The sequence below is a fragment of the Delphinapterus leucas genome, chromosome 2 (genome assembly GCF_059928025.1).
Source record: "Delphinapterus leucas isolate spDelLeu-1000000601 "Yukka" chromosome 2, BTC_Dleu_Yukka2, whole genome shotgun sequence".
NCBI lineage: Eukaryota > Metazoa > Chordata > Mammalia > Artiodactyla > Monodontidae > Delphinapterus > Delphinapterus leucas.
The window spans coordinates 64,532,624-64,552,501 of NC_143130.1; the positions used below are offsets into that span (position 1 = coordinate 64,532,624).

Below are 19,878 nucleotides of genomic sequence, written 5' to 3' on the forward strand. Positions count from 1 at the left end.
GAAGCCCTAGGGCAGAGATTTTAAAAATAGGACACAAAAAGCTCTACCCATCAAAATAAAATTTCATAAATTAGACTTTCAAGAAATTTTTTAAAAATCCCATTAAGAGAATAAAAATACAAGCCACGAACTGAGAGAAGATATTCACAATATACATTTTTGACAAGGACCTACATCTGTTAAGTTCTTAATTTTAGTGACAGTACTTCTTATTTCTAAAAGTTCTTTTTGGTTCTTCTCAAATCTGCCTGTTCTTTTTTTTATCATGTGTTATTCTTTCTTAAAGTCCTGATAGCTTCTTCAGTGACTTTAATAAATTTTTTCATTCTTATTTTACATCTTTTTTAATTGACTCCCTAATATCTAACATTTTTGGTGTTGTGACTTGTTTGTTCTGCTCTCTCTTCCATGAATATTTGTTAATTCTTTTTGTGAAATCTTCAGTTTAGCTTTCTTCTTTCCTGTTGGATGGCATGAGTTTTGGTAGTGTTGCTCCAAAAAGGATTTATATTTGCTTTACCAAGAACCCCAGGACCAATTCCTTTTAAGCATACTTTTTTAAAAGATAAATTTATTTTATTTATTTATTTAGGCTGCATTGGGTCTTCGTTGCTGCGCACAGGCTTTCTCTAGTTGCAGCAAGCGGGGGCTACTCTTCGTTGCAAGTGTGCAGGCTTCTCACTGCGGTGGCTTCTCTTTGTTGTGGAGCATGGGCTCTAGGCATGTGGGCTTCAGTAGTTGCAGTTGTGGGCTCAGTAGTTGTGGCTCACGGGCTGTAGAGCACAGGCTCAGTAGTTGTGGCACATGGGCTTAGTTGCTCCACATGATGTGGGATCTTCCCAGACCAGGGCTTGAACCTAAGTCCCCTGCTTTGGTAGGTGGATTCTTAACCACTGCGCCACCAGGGAAGTCCCAAGCATACATTTTATTGTATGTAAATTATTTCTAAATAAAGTTGACTTAACAAAACTTGAGAAAATACCTAAGATAACATTTTGAGGGACATCCCTGGCAGTCTAGTGCTTAAGACTCCACGCTTTCACTGTAGGGGGCACGGGTTTGATCCCTGTTTGGTGAAGTAAGATTCTATATGCCACATACCATGGCCAAAACAAAATAAAGATAACACTTTCAGCATGCTAACTTATTTTATTTTCATGTCTTTAGTTTTTATATTTTTTATTCATACAGATCTGGTTTTTGTTGCTTTCTGTAAAAGAATGAACTGGATTAAAAATTTTAAATTGTAGACCTCAAGTGACATGTTATTTGCCTTTTTCTCCCTTAATAAAAAAGCAGGCCAGCTAGTCAACTTCACTCACCCAAAAGTCACTGACTACACATTTCCTCCTGCCACTGAATCTTTAATCTTTAATCTAATACAATGCCCTAGTTAAAATGCAGACCCAGGGACCAATTTTGGACATTTCTGGGAAAGTTTGGCCACAAACTTACACAAAGTACAGGTCTAGGGTTTCAAATTCTCAGGGAAGACTGTTCTTTCACACATCAACTCCCCTTTCACTGACCTGCCTTCATAGCAAGCAGAGAACTTTTCTTCTCTTAGTGCTGATGCATGGGTTTGGGTTTTTGGTATTTTGTACTCTGCCCTTTTACTTAGGAGGCAAATCTTTTAGTTTTTAAAAAATATTTATTTATTTGGCTGCATTGGGTCTTAGTTGCGGCACGCAGGATCTTCATTGTGACATGTGGAATCTTTAGTTGCGGCATGTGGGATCTAGTTCCCTGACCAGGGATCGAACCTGGGCCCCCTGCATTGGGAGTGCAGTCTTACCCACTGGACCACCATGCAAATCTTTTAAAGGTTTCAACTTTATGTAGTGGTATCAGTTTCAGTTGCTCAAGGGCCCAGCCCAATGTTTTGGTGTTAAAAGAAAAATCTCCAAGCAAGGCTTCCAGGGCCACTATTCTCTCTGGAAAGGTGCTCATCAGCTTCCAAAGCTCACTGCTTTTTTCCAGTTACCTCTTCATTTCTAGCATCTGAGGATTTCCTATTTCTCCTGTGACCACAGTTACATGATTTTTAAGATGTATTATTTTATACATTTTTGTTTGTAGCAGGAGTACTTACAGATGATTTTCATTTGCTGTCTTGCCAGACCCAGAAATCCCCATATTAATTTTATAGTTATTTTAAAAATGCAAATGTACACCCTTTTTAAAATTTTAATAAATTTATTTATGTTTGCTTTTATTTTTGGCCGTGTTGGGTCATCCTTGCTGTGCGCGGGCTTTCTCTAGTTGTGAGTGTGGGCTACTCTTCGTTGTGGTGCGCGGGCTCCTTATTGTCGTGGCTTCTCTTGTTGCGGAGCACAGGCTCTAGGCACGCAGGCTTCAGTAGCTGTGGTGCTTGGGCTCAGTAGTTGTGGCTCGTGGGCTCTAGAGCGCAGGCTCAGTAGTTGTGGCACATGGGCTTAGTTGCTCCGCGGCATGTGGGATCCTCCCGGGCCAGTGCTTGAACCCGTGTCCCCTGCATTGGCAGGCAGATTCTTAACCACTGCGCCACCAGGGAAGCCCAAATGTGCACTCTCATAATTTGTTTTCCAATAGCAAATGATTGGGCAAATAGTCTCTTGAAGGTTTAATGAGAAATTGTCCACCACTTTCTCAGAGAAAGCTAATGAGGGTATAAGTCTCCAAATATGGATTGACGGAAGGACTGGGCCTGGACACTTTCTTTTTTACCATGTCTGGTCATTTGTCCTGTGTCCAGACTTCTAATTTTATCTAGAACCTGACCCTTGCATCTGGCCACTGCACCTATTTGGTAAATTGGTTCCCAAAGAACCTGTTCGGTCCTGGGTTATTCCTTCATTCATTTACTCATTTAATAATTTATCATTACAATGTACAATTCAGAACTCAGAGAGGCGTACCTCCTTTCCAGGGGGCAACAAGCTACAGCAAGACAGCCACATTTGGTAGATGAATTCTTTATTCAACACATATTTATTGCTCACCTACTATGTGCCAGGTCCTGGTCAACTGCTGAAGATAAAGTGGAGGGTAAGATAGTCATTGCTTATTCTCCTATGGAGCTTATAATGAAATGAATCAAAACAAGAAACTCATAAGCACCTAGTATATTCAGTTCTGCTATGAGGAAAACCAGATGAAGACAGGGTCCCTGTCTTCTCCGGCAGGCAGTCAAGGCACAGTATTGAACAAAGTTTAATAAAACACTAAAGTATGTGGTTCAGGTGCAAGTACCTTAGTAGATAAGAGAAGAAGGAGCTTAAAGAGGGCTGGATAGTTAGGAAGGATTTCTGAAAGAGAGGTTATATCTAAAAATGGGTAGGATGGGGGAGAGGCTACTTTGGGGACAACTATGAGGAACCTAGGGTTCAGCAAGAAGACAGTGACAGACTTTCGTGAAAATCTCCCGTATTAGAAGAGCAGAGGAGTGACTAGCCTCCAGTGTCAGGCCCTTCAAAACCCTGCAGTTTATCTGCTCTCCTCAGTCAAGCTATCCTGCTCACAGTTGCTGCCCCAGGCTGTACATTGGGACGTTGCAGAGTCATCCTTTTACGTTTCTGCACACCGGATCAGCCTTTAGTTGCTAGGACCAACCTCATTATTTTTTTTATTCACCTGTGTTTTTTTTTTTGTTTTTTTGCTTTCCTTAGTCCTTGAATTAATTCCTCGAGTAGAGTCCAATCAGAATAGTTGGCTAATCCTAACCTCTGTGCAAACACCATCTATTCTAATCGCGCATCTAACAGTCAGCCCTCGGTACCGGCGGGCTCCGCATCCGAGGATACGGAGGGCCGACTGTGCTATGCCATTTTATATAAGGGATTTAAGTATCCGCGGGTTTTGGTATCCACGGCGTGGGGGGTGGCGGTCCTGGGAGAAAGCCTCCGCGGATACCAAGGGACTACTGTATGCCGTTTCTCTAAGAATTCAGCGGAAATTGCCCTCCCCGAATTGATTCCCACCATTGCATGCTGGGGCGTAAGAGGAACCCGGCTTGGTAACTTCTCTCTACGAACCAACTTTTGGAGGAAGTCATCGCTGGGTTCCTGGTATGCCCTCAAAGGTAGGGTCGCCACGAGAAGCCAGAGGCGAGAAGCACAGAAGAGGCTGACTTCACCCGAAGGCAGGCCGTTTTCTGGTGAGGGCTGCAAGGTTGAGGCGTGTCTGAAGAGGCCGCTCGGGAAAGGGCCCTCTGGGAGCGAAGGGTCGAGGCGGGAGGGGATCCGGGGTCCGCGATGTGCCCAAGAGCCCGGCAGTGGGAGTTCCCACCTGCAGCGCTGTAAGGACCCGGAGTAACCGAAGGACTCTGCATGCGTCCCAGGACAGTGGGGGAATCGCAGGGCTGTAAACCTCACGCCAAGCCCCGCTCTCGTGACCCGCGCCTTGGAACACTGACAGCTCTAGACTCCTCTCAGACGAAAGCACGAAGACGCTCTCGCGCCGGAACTTTCAAACCGCGGAGGAACCACGCCCTCCCTGGAACCGGAAGCTTTACAACTAGTGCCACTTGCAGGCTGGCTATTTATAAAGGGGCGGGGACCACAGTAGGAACTGCAACTCCCAGAATGCAGCGCGAAGCTTCCTGTTTCCGGCGAGAGGACCTGAGTGAGTGTTTACACCGGCGGCCCTGCGGCCGGGTTCCTTCCGCGGGACGGGTGAGGGCGCTGGGTCCTGGGTCGTGCGGGCTCGACGTGTGTTGACTAGTTAGCTGGTCCCGTGGGAGCGGTGGGGTCGTTACCCAAAAGGTAGTGTCCCTGTCCCAATATAAACTATCAGTGACCTTGGGCCACTGACTTCACCTTTCTGAGTCTCGGTTCCTTTGTCTGTAGTATGTAAATGAGAATTCCTGTTTCAGGGAACAGTTGTGAGGATTAAATGAGATATGGTAGATTAAAAGCCCCATTTCCTTCCCTGCCATAAACCTGGAGATGGACGGTTTGAGGATGCCTTAGGGTCTGCTGGGCAGCCTCTGAAGCCTTTTCTTTCCTCTTAACAAAGAAGCCACTTTGGAAGCAATAATGATGATAGCAAGGGCTTATCTTGCCTTACAGGGTTCTTCCCTCAGGTTTTTGATTCGTTTTCTGGGCACCCATAAGTACTGCGCATTGGGACAGTAGCGACCAAAAATTCTGGTCTTTGCTTTCAAGAGCCTCTAAGAATGGGATGCGGGGGAGATTGAGAAGTAAATAGATATTTGTAACCCTTTGCCATGAAGGAATATGACAACAATAGAGGGAAGAGAGGGGACAGGAGAGGTTGTATTTGGGTTGGTCGTGATGGGAGTTTGCTTAGAGATGGAAGAGAGAAGAGGAGTTACATGCAGAGTTAGCAGATGAGCGGAGGTATAAAGTGGGGGAGAGCTTTGTTTTGAATCCAGGCTTGGGGAGGGTGGGGCAGCCCAGAGCTCTTGAAGAGGAAGGCTGGCAGAGAGAACAGTTGTGAATGTTTTTTAAAGCCAGGCTATGACGTTTAGACTTATTCATAGAGGTGGTCTGGAGTCATTGGAGGGATTCTAAGCAGAGGAGTGACTTGATCAGATCTGTGTTTTAAAATGATGGCTTGGGGGCTTCCCTGGTGGCGCAGTGGTTGAGAGTCCGCCTGCCGATGCAGGGGACGCGGGTTCGTGCCCCGGTCCGGGAGGATCCCACATGCCGCGGAGCGGCTGGGCCCGTGAGCCATGGCCGCTGAGCCTGCGCGTTCGGAGCCTGTGCTCCGCAACGGGAGAGGCCACAACAGTGAGAGGCCCGCGTACCGAAAATAAATAAATAAAAAATAAAATGATGGCTTGGGTGGCAGCATGGATATTTGGTAGGGAGAGGCCAGAGGCAGGGAGCTTGTTGTAAAGCTGTGTGGTAGTTATAGCAAGAGTTGATGAAGAAACACGGAGTGTACATAAGGGAGAGTGTTGGATGATCTCATTTGAACCTCACAACATGCCTATTAGCTGGCAATACATTTTTTTTTTTTTTTTTGCGGTACGCGGGCCTCTCACTGTTGTGGGCTCTCCCGTTGTGGAGCACAGGCTCCGGACGCGCAGGCTCAGCGGCCATGGCTCACGGGCCCAGCCGCTCTGCGGCATGTGGGATCTTCCCGAACCGGGGCACGAACCCGCGTCCCCTGCATCGGCAGGCGGACTCTCAACCACTGCGCCACCAGGGAAGCCCCTGGCATGACATTTTTATGTCCACTTTAAAGCTGAAGAAACTGAGGCTTAGAGAGCTGAAGTCCCTTGCTGTCTGTCATAGGATGAGTGAAGAGAGGACCCCAGGTTCTAGTTCTGGCCTCCTGATGCTGCATCTTGCGCTTTTCCAATTGTCACCCTGAATTACCTCTCATTCAGCCCCCTGGTGGGGTGGGGGCGGTGTAGGGTGGTGGTCTGTCCTTTAACCACTAAGGCTTTGTTCCTTACAGGGAGAAAGAGAGAGCGCGAAAGAGAGAGGATGTCTCTCTCAGATTGGCACCTGGCGGTGAAGCTGGCTGACCAGCCACTTGCCCCCAAATCTATTCTTCGGTTGCCAGAGACAGAGCTCGGAGAATACTCACTGGGAGGCTATAGTATTTCATTTCTGAAGCAGCTCATTGCTGGCAAACTCCAGGAGTCTGTTCCAGACCCCGAACTGATCGGTGAGTCTCTGTGGACTAAGGATGGGCTGCTGCTCTGATCTCTTTTGGGGGAGAATAATTCTGGAATTAAAGGGTAAATTAAAAGTTTGGGATTTGTCTCCTAATGTTAACACTCCAGGGAGTTGATTGTTGTTGGGTGAATAGAAACACAAATCATAATGGAAGTGATTGTTGTTGGGTGAATAGAAACACAAATCATAATGAAACTGTTGTTGCCATTTTAGTCCTTCGTTATACTGAGCTACTTTATCACAACATTCCTTAACTATGACATTGTTGAATTATTTCTCTGATAGAGCAAGAGTTTGGGATAGGGAGACTTCCTTGGTGGTCCAATGGGTAAGACTCCGTGCTCCCAATCCAGGGCGCCTGGGTTCAATCCCTGGTCGGGGAACTAGATCCTGCATGCGTGCTGCAACTGAGAATTCGCATGCCCCAACTAAGAAGCCTGCGCGCTGCAACTAAGACCCGGCACAGCCAAAAGAAAGAAAAAAAAAGAAAAGAATTTAGGTTAGGAAGGAGGAACTGGCTAGGGAAAGCCCCTCAGTATATGGCATTTGAGCTGGGTATTAAGGGGTGGTTAGAAGGATTTTTGGTTGGTTGGTTGGTTAGAGGGAAGGCAGTGAAAAAGGACAGATGGCAAGGGCATTCTAAGTGGAGGAAGAAGGAATTTAAATATAATTTCTTCCTTCCTTCCTTCCTTCCTTCTTCCCTCCCTCCCTCCCTTCCTCCTTCCCTCCCTCTCTCCCTTCCTTCCCCTCCCTGCGTGGCTTGCGGGATCTTAGTTCCCCTACCAGGGATTGAACCCAGGCCCCGGCAGTGAAAGTGAATATAATTAAATTATATTATAAACTCAATGTCATATAAACTGACAAAATGGTATAAGCTGGCAAAAAGTGTTTTCAGTCATAAAAATATGGGGTTCATCCTTTTTTATTGTTGCATTTTCCCATTCATTTAAATTGAGCAGTCTCCATGGTGTTAAGCTCTAGAGTTTTCCTGCATAGATTCTGTGTTTTATCAGTTTGTGCTCGCTAACAGTTGTTATTAAAATGTATTTATTGGGTTTCCCTGGTGGCTCAGTGGTTAAGAATCCGCCTGCCAATGCAGGGGACACGGGTTTGAGCTCTGGTCCGGGAAGATCCCACATGCCACGGAGCAACTAAGCTTGTGTGCCACAACTACTGAGTCCACATGCCACAGCAACTGAAGCCCGCGCACCTAGAGCCCATGCTCCGCAACAAGAGAAGCCACCGCAATGAGAAGCCTGCGCACCGCAACGAAGAGTAGCCCCCGCTCGCCACAATTAGAGCCTGCGTGCAGCAACGAAGACCCAACACAGCCAAATAAAAAAACTTAAAAATGTATTTATTAAGTAAGAGTACTTTTAAAAGCATATATCATTCTCTAGCTATCTGTCCAATCAAGATAAGGTTCTTAGGGGACAAAAATCATTTAAATTGTTTTGAGGAGCAAAATATAAATGAACAGTTCTTTTTTTTTTTTAGATCTGATCTACTGTGGCCGGAAGCTAAAAGATGATCAGACCCTTGACTTCTATGGCATTCAGCCTGGGTCCACAGTCCATGTTCTGCGCAAGTCCTGGCCTGAGCCTGATCAGAAACCAGGTGAGAGAGTGCTGTCTGTTAGACAGGCAGGGCTTCTGTAATATCTACAAGGGAAGGAGGGTCTGTGTGTGTCCTTGAGGCAAGGGCCTGGAAGGAGGGTCTGTGTGTGTTCTTGAGGCAAGGGCCTGGGTGGAACAAAGGGGTGATTTACTGAGATGATAATAGAGGATATCTTTATTACTTATTGGATTAGACCACATTGATTAACAGAGTACAATTTTGATCTTGCTGCCAATGCCACTAACAGAAAGGGATTTGTTTCTCTACTTTTAAGTTCATTACCCACTGTTTTAATGGGGTGGGGAGGATGTGTCTATTTAAATTCCTTTAGGGAGTGAACTTTGTATTTTTGTTATTGTTGTTCTCATTAGAAAAAAGCTGGAAACTCCCTGCTTTCCTCTAAATGCTGTAGTGTGCTCTCATGTTAGCAAATCTTCGCACAAACTGTTGCAGGCGGTGATTTGTTCAGTCACCTCACTCCTGCTATACTGATAATTTATTTTCCTGAAGTTTGAAAATATTTGAGTGGTATGAAAGTAGCTCTTGGAGAAAACATACAAAGCCTCTAATGCTTTTTTGACTTATTAATAAAAGGTGCTGCTTGGAATTTAAATTTTGCATCTGTGTTTTAAAAGCCTCCCCAAAGATAAAGCTAAGCTGTATAAGAGATTAGCTTTGTTAAAAACGGGCAGTTTGACATATTTTAATAATGTTCACGATTGCTTTGACTGGTTATTAGCTTGAAATTTTTCCTCTTTTCAATTCTAAACATAAAGGACAAAAAGATCTTCTTTTGTACCCTGATGGGAAGTGAGAAAGAGAAAGGCAGTCTCTGACATTTGGGGGCTGGCCTGGCCTTCAGCTAGGCCTTGAAACATGAACAATTTCACAGGTCACCAACATCTACAAGGCCACTCACTCTGGGACTGTAATGGATCAAGACAAAAACAAGATTCTTCTCATTTCTGAACAGAGACAAAAACATGAACATTGTCCAAACCACAAAAATGACCAAATATCCCTCTATCCTGGCAATTATGAGTGACTGCTGCTTCTTTACCAATTACAGCTTTCATCTTGCGCTAGTTTTCCTTCCTTCTAGATAAGAATTATTAAGATACGTGATCATAAAATCACCCCCACTTCCTGACAGCCTCTAATCCAGAGCAAAACCCTGCTTTCTTAAACTTCACCCGCCAAGTCACCCAACCAAAGCCCAAATCCTATAAGTTCTTTCTGACTCCCTCTTATTGAGATGCCCCATGGTTCTCGTGGTGGCATTCTCTCTGTAAGAGCAGTAAACGCAACTTGCTCAACTGTAGGTGTACCCCTCTGATCTTTGGCTGGAGGGGATTGACAGAAGGAAAGTAGCATTTGTTGCTTCTTCCAGCCAGATTGTTTCTCTTTGATATCTCATTTAATCATTACAGTGGCTCAGCAGGGTAGGGTAACAGCATTAGCATTTTATAGACAAGAAAAAGAGGGTTAGAAAGGTATTTATTCAAGGTCACCTGCTTAGAAAATGAATGTAAGAGCTGGGATGTGAATCCAGGTTTTCCTGGCTCAAGAGCCCATGTTCTTTCCACTGAGCTGGCTGCCTCTCACTTCCAAAGGGTGAAACTAGCTCAGAGATGTTAAAGAGACAAGCATATCTTAGCTGATTGTGGGCTTAAGATTTTGAGTCCTTTTCATCCCTCCTTCTGCCTGGAGATTTATTTTTGAAACAAACGGACTTTTTATTGGGAGGTGAAAATAAACTTTTAGATTTGAAAATAAACTTTTGTGACAGCATTTTGGGTGTTTTATCCTTGAGTGTTCTTCCAAAAGGAAGCACATTTCTTTTATCTCCCACCAGATTAGATCCTGTAGGAGGAAAAGGTGTCAGTTTCTTCCTTCCCACCTGGATCCTTTTGGTGGTTCTCCGCAGAGGGTTACAAATTCCTTTAGGATCTCACTTAGGCCTGCTGTTTGAGCAGGGGTGTGTACCCCGGGCTCCAGCCGCCAAGAACGACTTACTGTTCCTTCGAAGCACCTCTTATATTCTTCCATGCCTTTGCACTCGTTCTCACTTAGGCCTGGAATACCTTCTCTTCCCAGTAAACATCTGCTTTGCCTTAAATAATCCCTCTCAAACGTTCTCTTCTGGGAGGCAGCTCTGTGTGGGCCTCCCTCTCAGTAATGGCTGTCTGCCTCCATGTTCCGAATGCCCTCGCTGTGGTCCGTGCCTCTGTTGAAGTCCTCAGCATGGTATTTTGTAATTGTGTGTGTGTGTTTAATTCGGTCTCATTTCTCCTACTGTTAAGTTCCTTGATGGCAGGGACTCTCACTTTTTGTATTCCTGTGCCTTGCACAAAACAAGATTTACTCCAAAACCATGGAGTAAATGCTTAGCACAGGTTTGTTGAATGAATAAATTAGGTAATTTACTTGAGGTGAATATTTTTCAAAAGAGACAACCCTCATGATTAGAGCTATAGGTAAGGATGTGGTTGCCACACTGAACCCTAGGGATGCTGTTCACCTTGCTCTGGGAATGGTGCGGCTGGATTTGGGCAGTACACAGTCCATATAATCACAAGTAGCCATTTTGGGTGAGGGTCACCACACTTTTAAAAGTGTGACCCAGGGTGGACTTCCTGCCTACTCCCCCTTCTTTTACCCAAATTTCTTTACCTGTGAGATGGGCTGATGTCCTAAATAGTAAAGTGACCAAGTAAAACTAAGACAACTGCTAAACGTTCCCATGTATATGAGTCATTGTGTCCAAAGATCAAAAAGGAGCTTTGAGTCCCAGTGACATGCTTGTTTTTGGACATGTGATGAGTTTGTTAAGAACCCTAGAAGTACAGTGTTTTCTTGGTCATTGTTGTATTTGTTTTTTTTAATCAAAATAATATTACAGAGGCCTGAAAGAAAATATCCAAAAGAAAAGAGTTACCCCTGATCCTGTCACCCTAGCTTGTTCCCTTCCAGCCTTGGCCCACGTGCACACTGACACACATCACAAAGTTTTACTAGAGAATGCGCATACAACTATGTTCTATTTCTTTCTCTTAACATATTGTGTCAACATAGCTCCATATTGTTCAGATGGCTTGCAGCACTTATTTTAAATCATTGCACAAAAGTCTGCTGAGTTCCTTATACCCTCCTCCTTTTCAAATGTGAAAAGCCTAGAACTCCTGCAGTGGGATATTGATCAGAACAGTCTCTTTCATGTGGTAAGATTCCCCTCTGCTGGAACTTGAATTTGTTTATCTACTGAAGATACTTAAAAGAGAGTGCAGTTTTCACATCTATGGCATAAATGTTTTTTTCTGATCGGGTGCCCATTTTTAGTGGGGTGATGAGGGAAGGGAACCTGCATCTGGGCACTTGCTGAAGTGATGTTGTGCATCTGCAGCAGGGGCAGGGCCGGGTTGTAGGGTAACTGAGTGTCTTGTCCCCAGAACCTGTGGACAAAGTGGCTGCCCTGCGGGAGTTCCGGGTGCTGCACACTGCCCTGCACAGCAGCTCCTCCTACAGGGAGGCGGTGAGTATGTGCCGAGCCCCCTGCGAGATGCTTGCCAGGCCTGCTGGAGAGGGGTTGAAGTGGTGTAGAGAGGGAGCTGGAAGCCGGTTGCCAAGGCTCCCAAGAGTTCCTTGGGGAGTTTTTGCCATGTCTGTGGGTCTCAGTAGAGCCCTATCTTCCCCCAGAGAGGCTCTCAGCTAGGCATTGTTGACTCCCTCTAATGATAATGATACAACCTCTCCTGACATTGGCCTCATGGAATGAATATGGTTACAGCAAAGGGTGCATATACTGTTTCTGCTGGGCCTCATTCTTTGACTTTGGCTGAACTGCCTGCCCCTCACTCCTTACCAGGATTTCCTCACTGGGAAAATGCACTGATGTCTTTCTATAGGAGAGTCGATAATCAAGATTAATACAGCTGCAGGGCTTCCCTGGTGGTTCAGTGGTTGAGAGTCCGCCTGCCGATGCAGGGGACACGGGTTCGTGCCCCGGTCTGGGAAGATCCCACATGCTGGGGAGCGGCTAGGCCCGTGAGCCATGGCCGCTGAGCCTGCGTGTCCGGAGCCTGTGCTCCGCAACGGGAGAGGCCACAACAGTGAGAGGCCCGCGTACCGCAAAAAATAAATAAATAAAAAAGATTAATACAGCTGCAAACTTCCCAATATATATAAATGTGAAATGGTAATTGTGTGGAGATTGAAAAGGACTTTTGGGATCTAGAGAAACCTTTGTTATTGGGCTTTTAATGAGAGCTTTTATTTTAGAAGCACTAGAACTGTAAATGGGGGAAAAGACCAGAGATTGAAGGTTTATTGTGCTCTTGCTTTTACATTGTTTGTTTCCCCTACAGTAAGCCATGATCTCAGAGAAAAAAAGAGGTTCATCTGTTTCCTGGGGCTACTGTCCCATTGCGGTGGTGTATGTGCAAGCACTTAGAGGGAGGAAGTACTTCAGCAGAGTGTGGGTATTTGCTGAGTGCATTGAGCTAGTTGGAGTGCTCAGCCCTCCCCACTTCTCTTGCAGGTCTTTAAGATGCTCAGCAATAAGGAATCTCTGGATCAGATCATTGTGGCCACCCCAGGCCTCAGCAGTGACCCCATTGCTCTTGGTAAGTGCAAGGCTGAGCTTAAGGAAATAGGAGCTGTTGGAGAAGGAGAAACCAGGAGGAGGCAATGACCTTAAAGAACATTTGACCATCTTGTGAAGAATCACTGGTCTTGTGGCTGGAGGGGGAATAATCCAGATGTATTCCATACACCCAGCCCTCCGAGAGTTGTCAGTCCCACAGTGAAAATATGGCCTGACTAACATCAGAAATGAGACTATGAGGAAGCCATGTGAGGGCAGCTGTTAGCCCAAACCACAGCCATCAGGGAAGACTTCCTGCACCCCTTGATGGATAAGGGAAGAACCCAGAGATAAGGGGAAAAGAGGCTGGTGTAGTGGTACACAGCATGTAACCTAAGTGCGGGGGGCAAGTAGGGAGCAAGATGGAGAGCATGTGGTTGTGCTGCTGGGGCTTTGTTTCCCCCTCTTCTCGTGAGGGCTGCTTTGTAGTCTTGCGTCCCTGTTAAGCCGGTTGCTCTGAGGCCTGAAAGTCTCTTCTCCCCACTGGATCTGACTAAATTTCCAGTCTCTGAGGTGAGCCCTGTTCTCCTTCAGGGGTTCTCCAGGACAAGGACCTCTTCTCTGTCTTTGCTGATCCCAACATGCTTGATACGTAAGTATACCCATCTTATTAAGGGGACCCTATCTCTCCTCATGGTCGGGCCAGAAACCTAATCGTTGCCCTGGATTCTGCTCTTGCAGCCCATCCCCCAAATCTGTCTTCTAAATGTGTCAGGAGGTGAGAAGGAGCAAGGGCTATGGGGGGAGTAACAAGCCCAAGGGCAGGGGCATGCAGAGATGTTGGGATGAAGCAGGTTCTGAGGGAAGTGGCTTTGCAGGCCATGCTCACTTTAGATCTCATTCAGTAGATATTAGGGAGCCTTTGAAGGATTTTAAGCTGGGAAAGACACAGGTGCATACATCCCAAAATTTTAGAGCTGGAAGGGATAGTAGAGGTTGTGTCCCCTTATTTGCAAGTGAAGAAAACAGCCAAAGCCTGGAATGATGAGGGACCTGTCAAAGATTGCCCAGTGAAGTAGTGGTGGAGTCCAGACCAGAAACTGACCCCTGAGCCTCCTGGGCTGTGCATGTCCCATCATGCATTGCCAGAGGGGAAGGTGAAGCATCTGCAGGGGGACCCAGGGGTGAAGGCCTTGCTGTTCCTGGGGACAGAGCAGCAGGAGCACAAGCCGACTGGAGGGAGGTGCTGAAGACTGGGAAATTGAAGGGCAGGCGTGGGTGACTTGATTGTTGTTAGGGGCACCCAGAATCCCTGTCATGGCCAAGGGTGCTTTTTCCTTCTTAGTCACACTTGGGTTTCTTCCTGCCCCATCTCAGGTTAGTGCCTGCTCACCCAGCTCTGGTCAATGCCATTGTCTTGGTTCTGCACTCGGTGGCAGGCAGCACCCCACTGCCGGGGGCCGACTCCTCTTCCCGGGGCATGCCCTCCAGCTCGTACCGGGATATGCCAGGTGAGCCCCAGGACAGTGGAACGCAGGCCCCCTCGGGAGCGGGCAGTGGTCCAGGGGTTTGCTTTACTCGGCAGCTATGTATAGTGCTGGCAGAGGGCGTTCCTTGGGAACTCTCAATTTGAGTCAAGGAGTGCATCTGTCCTGTAATTTTCCAAGGGGAGAGATGAAAATATGAATTTGGAGAGTAACTAGAGCTGAGATTCTGGAGCTGCGCCTGTGCCTCTGTTCTTCCTCCTGAAATCTGTTCTCCCTCCTCCAGGTGGCTTCCTGTTTGAAGGGCTCTCTGATGATGAGGATGACTTTCACCCGGTAAGTGGCCTGGCTGCCTGCCATTTGGGGGAGATGGCGCTGGGGATGCACCCCTCCCTGGGACCTGGCACGCCCCAGCTGGGAGGTGATCGGAGACCCTTTGGTGACCCAGCTATGTCATACTATTGCTGTCTGAACCTGGCAGCTTGGGGAGGTTCCCCAAGAACTGTTCCTGGAGCAGGGGTGGGCTTCATCTGAGAACGTCACAGGGCTGCTTCCCTGATTCTTGGTGCCTCTCTTGTTCAGAGCGCCAGGTCCACGCCCTCGAGCAGCACACCCAGCTCCCGCCCAGCTTCCCTGGGGTACAGTGGAGCTGCCGGGCCCCGGCCTATCACCCAGAGCGAGCTGGCCACGGCCCTGGCCCTGGCCAGCACTCCGGAGAGCAGCTCTCACACGCCAACTCCTGGCACCCAGGTATGGAGAGAGGGCGGGAAGATCAAGGCCAGGCCCCTAAGGCAGAAGGTCCCAGTGGTAGAACGGATTTACCTTTGCTGATCCTGGTGCTGGATCTGCTTTGAGCCGAACTCTACCTGGAGCCCTGGTGGGTTTCCCGCTGCAGCTCAGGCGACCTCCCGTCACCAGCCTTTAGGGCTTAGAAGTCTGGGGTTCATCACGGGCCTGATTAACTCCTGCCAGCACTTTGGAAGAACCTTCTGTCACATAAGACACCCTTACTTGTCCCTGAAAGTGGCCAGACATCACAGGCTTAAGCATTCCTGGTGACGGTCACTCCAGCTTGCAAGGCCATCTCTCCCAGTGCTGGGTCCTAGGCTAGGTCGGGGGCTCCATTCCATCTCCCTGGAGCAAAAGAGAACAGAACCTTTCCCGCCCACATAGAGAGCTTTTGGGTACCTCTGTGTGGTTGTCTCATGCAGGCCCCTGCCGGGAGGCAGTCGTGGGGCACCCAGGGGCACCCTGGGTGATGTGACAGCAGTGGGTATGTGCTGGGAGACTGAGGTGTCTCTGAGCGTGGCGCTGACCCTGGTTTGTCTCTAGGGTCATTCGTCAGGGACCTCCCCGGTGTCATCCGGCGTCCAGTCAGGGACGCCCATCACCAATGATCTCTTCAGCCAAGCTCTACAGCATGCGCTGCAGGCCTCCGGGCAGCCCAGCCTTCAGGTCAGTCTTCCCCACTCCTGATGTTCACATGGCTTCTTAGTTACTTTGGACACTGAGCTTTCTTCTGCTCTCTGGAGGCCCTTCCCACTTGGCCTGCTTTGCTCCAGGAACAGCTGGGGCGTGGCAGTGTGACAGGAGAGGATGCTCCCAGCACGGGCAGTTGTCCCTGTGGCTTCCACTCCTGCACCCAGTGACCACGGCCTGGCGCCGCTGACCACCTGGCTTGAATCCTTGTGGCAGTTTAATTGAAGAGACAACTCATCCATTCTGTGAGCGGTGACTGAGCCTTGAGCACGTATATACCGGGCCTGGGTCCAGCTCCTGGGGTAGAGACGAGCCAGTGCTCATCCCTGCCATGGAGGGGTGCCAGGCAGTTACTGCAGTGAGGGAGCAACAGGGCGAGAAGCCCAGCCCAGGCTTGAGGTGAGGGCCTAGGTCAGGGAAACCTTTTCTGAGGAAGGGGTGTTTGGACTGACTGTCAAAGAATTAGTTAGAGGTTAGCCAGGCAGGGAAGGGGTGTTTGGTTGAGGGGACATGGTGTCCAGGTAGACCCAGCCAGCTGTTTGAGTGAATGTGGAGGTACAGGTGACAAAACTCAAATAGGCAAGCCCAGAAGGCGGTGTCCTTGTGGGGAAGATCCTGAGATGGAGCCAGAGTAAAGGAGAGCAGGAGCCTGAGTGTGAGGGCCTCACTGGGGGCCTGCGTGAGGAGATTAGTCTTGTCCTGTGCTCACCAGGGAGCCATGGAAGGTGTTGAGCGGCGAGTGACGCCATCTCCCCTGCCTCGCGGAATGTGGAAGCTTAGCTAGAGGCTGAGTGCGTGACCCGAGGGGTTCACATTCTACCGCATGCCTCCGTGCACAGGCTGTTTGCTTCACTCTCTTTCCTTTGCTCCTAAGCCTGGGGCATGAAAGTCATTTCTGGAACTTGTCCACGGTCATCAAGCCATTAAGTGATAGAGACAGGGTCAGGCCCGTGTGGTTTTCGGCAGCCCACATGGCCCTGGTGGACAGTGAGGGGAACGGGAGCAGGACCCGTGGACAGCTGGCCTTTTCCGTTCCTTCATCTTCCCCATCCTGATGCCTGTTCACTCTGCTCTCCAGCTCAGAAGCTTTCATGTGTCTCCCTGGCCTGTAACATGAGTTTGAGTTGGTTTGTGCGGTTTTTTAAAAGCCCAGCACATCCTCACCCTTGCCTGCCTACTTCTCTGAATTTGCATTTCATCCCCACTGCCTTCTCCTTCCCATAGCGTGAACACAGCCTTTTCCCTCAGGTGTGCACTTCCTTCTGCGTGGGATAGAGATAGATGAAGCTTTGAAAATATGAAATTTCTTTAAACTCTTATGGTAGAGAAGGACTTTCGTAGCTGAAAGTCAAAATCGAGGAACCATTGTATAAAGAGTAAAAGATATTTTGAGTTAATAAATGTGAACGTTGCTGCATAGCAAATCAAACCCAACCAACCAACCAACCAACCAAAAAAAACAAGCGAAGTCTGAAAGCTAATAACAAACTGGGCAAGAAATCTGCACGTATCAGACAAAGGGCAAAACCTCCTTGAACTATAGAAGTTCTTGTGGTTTAGGACCAAGAACGCCGTAGAAAAATGGGCAAAAGACATGAACAGACTATTCATGAAGAAGGAAGTACAGATGGCCCTTAAAGCTGTGTAATTCCTTGCAGTCCCATTTCTCGAAATTTATCCTGAAGATGTATGTGCATGTAGAGGATGAGATTTGTACACAATCAGTCACTGCAGTGTTGTTTGTAATGGCAAAGACTGGGAACAGCCCAGTTGTACATTTCAGGACATCCACAAGTTGGAATGTTATACAGTTATTAAAAAGTTCTTTATGTATTGGCATAGGGAGCTCTCTAGGATACGTTAATATGTTGGGGGAAAAAAAGGAGGGGTGTAAGGAAAGGGTAAATATAGGAATATATATTCATATTTCTTCAAAGAAAATAAAATACGTTATCGGGGTGGGGAGGGGAGTAGATGAGAGCGAGACTTTTCACTGTGTATCATAGTAAAAAGCGAAGTTAATTTAAAAATGTACCCCCCCACCCGTTTGTGTGTGCTTGTGTGTGTGTCTATACATACAGCAGGAGAAAGAATCTTTTGAAATTTAGACATTGAGTACTTTCTCTTTTGATCCTTATGTTACATTTTCCCCTTTTTTATTGGAAAGACTTTTACTGTAACTTGTTCTCTAAACCCTCAGCCTCTCTTGTAGTTCTCCTAGAAGCGCTGTGTTGTATGGAACTTCACATCAGCACCTTTACTGAGGGAACCCACCTTTCTCTCTCCCCCTGAAAGGACAGACATAAGCAAGTCACTGTAGGAGCCTAACTAACAGCTTCTGCCTGTCCTGTCTTTCTACAGAGCCAGTGGCAGCCCCAGCTGCAGCAGCTGCGTGACATGGGCATCCAGGATGATGAGCTGAGCCTGCGGGCCCTGCAAGCCACTGGGGGGGACATCCAAGCGGCTCTGGAGCTCATCTTTGCCGGAGGAGCCCCATGAACTCCCTGCTCCTCCTGAGCCCCCAGCAAACTGCCAAGGCCGCTGCCCATGGGAAGCACTCTTGAAGGTGCCCCATCCCTCCTCTCCCCAATACACCTGATGGTCGACCTTCTGCTTTGCCCAGTGCTTGGCCTTTCTGGCTGATCTGAGCTGGTAGAGGCAGTGGGGCAAGCATGGTGTGCAGGTTTTGGTGCCGTGGCATCAGGGAGCACAGCTGGTCCCTGCTTCTGGGCCCTGGGTGGAGAATTTTAGATCCACATCCTGATATGCTGCGTGATGCCCACACTGGTTTTTTGGCAGAAGTTTCCAGTGGTAGCCCCCAGAGCCTTTGGTGCTTTGGGTGTGGCATCCTCAGGATGTGCCCAAGGACTGCTGCCCAGTCTCCATGTGGCTGCTGTGTTACAGCTGTGGCCAGAAGAGGCTGTGCTTCTGAGGTGACCGGTCTCAGGAGGGGCCAGGTGGACTTCCGGGGCAGCAGGTCGGGGAAGCTCACCCTCCACATCACTCCCTCTCCCAAAGGCTTTCAAAAGATTTCTTGTCCCTCCCCTGGCCTAGTCTCACCAGGCACTCTTTGATGGCCTGTTCTGTAATGATGCCAGAATCCAGGCCTCAGAGCCATACCAGGAGGCAGGGCCCTCTTCTCTCTCCTGAAGATGTAAATACAAGAGCAGTTAAATAACAATACTAAACAACAACACCAACACAAACAGGGCCCAGCTTTCATACTGAAGAGAGGGCACGAACCCCCAAGCTGCTGCTCCATCTGCCCGAGCTCTCATTCCCCTGGCACAGTGTTCCCTGGCACGTCGCAGACATGTCCAAGTTGAGCGAGTGGGTTTCATGTGCTTTGACTACTTTGTCAGGAAAAAAATCCTTCAGCTGGTGTCTCGGTGGGAAGTTGCTCAGAGGTCTGCTCCTGCTGTGTCCCTTTGCCAGAGGTTTCATCCACAGCATCCACAATCACGGTCATTCGTCTTCTGCTTGTCACCCCCTGGGACAAAAGTTTTACCACTGATAAGGACTGCCTACTCTGTCCTTTGTTCCCCAGAGCGTTTACCCCTTGGCCCCCTTTCTGTCTTGAGGGACCACACAGAACAGGCCTGCTCCCTCTGCTCTGTGAGCTGGGCTCCGTGAGTTCAGGAGAGTGGTAGCAATTCATTTGCCCTTTGACCTGTCCTCCTGGTTTTGGTCCCCAGCACGTCCTGTTTCTCTCTCTGGATGACCACCAATCTATCAGTGATACTCTTAAAGAGAGGTACTTGGGACGCCCCACTATTCCAGATATGGCCTGAACCGCAGGCCATATCTGGAATAGTGGCCTGCCAGAAAATGTGAAGTCTCCACATTTCCCTCTCCATCCTAGAGTTAACGTTGAGGGGTGTTTGAATTGGCTGAAAAGACTCAGAGCTCACCAGGCTTCTTGGTGCCAGGTCTCTTTGTGTCTCAGTGGTCTGCCTGGAACCCAGCTGCCTCTTCGTGGTCAGGAGCAAAGACCAGGAAGCTCTGTCTTTGAACCTGATGTCTCTGGTTTGTGATGGAAACAAAGGCTAGTTCCATCCTCACAGGCCTGCCGTGGTCAAATGGG

General features: G+C 48.1%; 1 protein-coding gene across 4 annotated transcripts; it reads left to right on the top strand.

Moving 5' to 3' along the window:
- The first annotated feature begins 4,322 nt into the window (after positions 1–4,322).
- Positions 4,323–18,400, top strand: LOC111177813 (ubiquitin-like protein 7). 4 transcript variants are annotated; one of them, XM_089907015.1, is made up of 11 exons: positions 4,323–4,690; positions 6,413–6,621; positions 8,130–8,249; positions 11,699–11,781; positions 12,787–12,871; positions 13,426–13,483; positions 14,209–14,342; positions 14,602–14,651; positions 14,898–15,065; positions 15,648–15,770; positions 18,156–18,400. In XM_089907015.1, exons 1-11 carry the CDS (start codon positions 4,563–4,565, stop codon positions 18,291–18,293), a joined length of 1,296 nt encoding a protein of 431 aa, XP_089763141.1. In that variant the 5' UTR covers positions 4,323–4,562; the 3' UTR covers positions 18,294–18,400. The 4 variants fall into 4 exon arrangements, with proteins under 4 accessions (XP_089763141.1, XP_022435721.2, XP_022435722.1 ...); XM_022580013.3 differs by having other exon boundaries at positions 4,332–4,602; positions 6,409–6,621; XM_022580014.3 differs by having other exon boundaries at positions 4,557–4,652; positions 6,409–6,621.
- Positions 18,401–19,878: the final 1,478 nt, after the last annotated feature.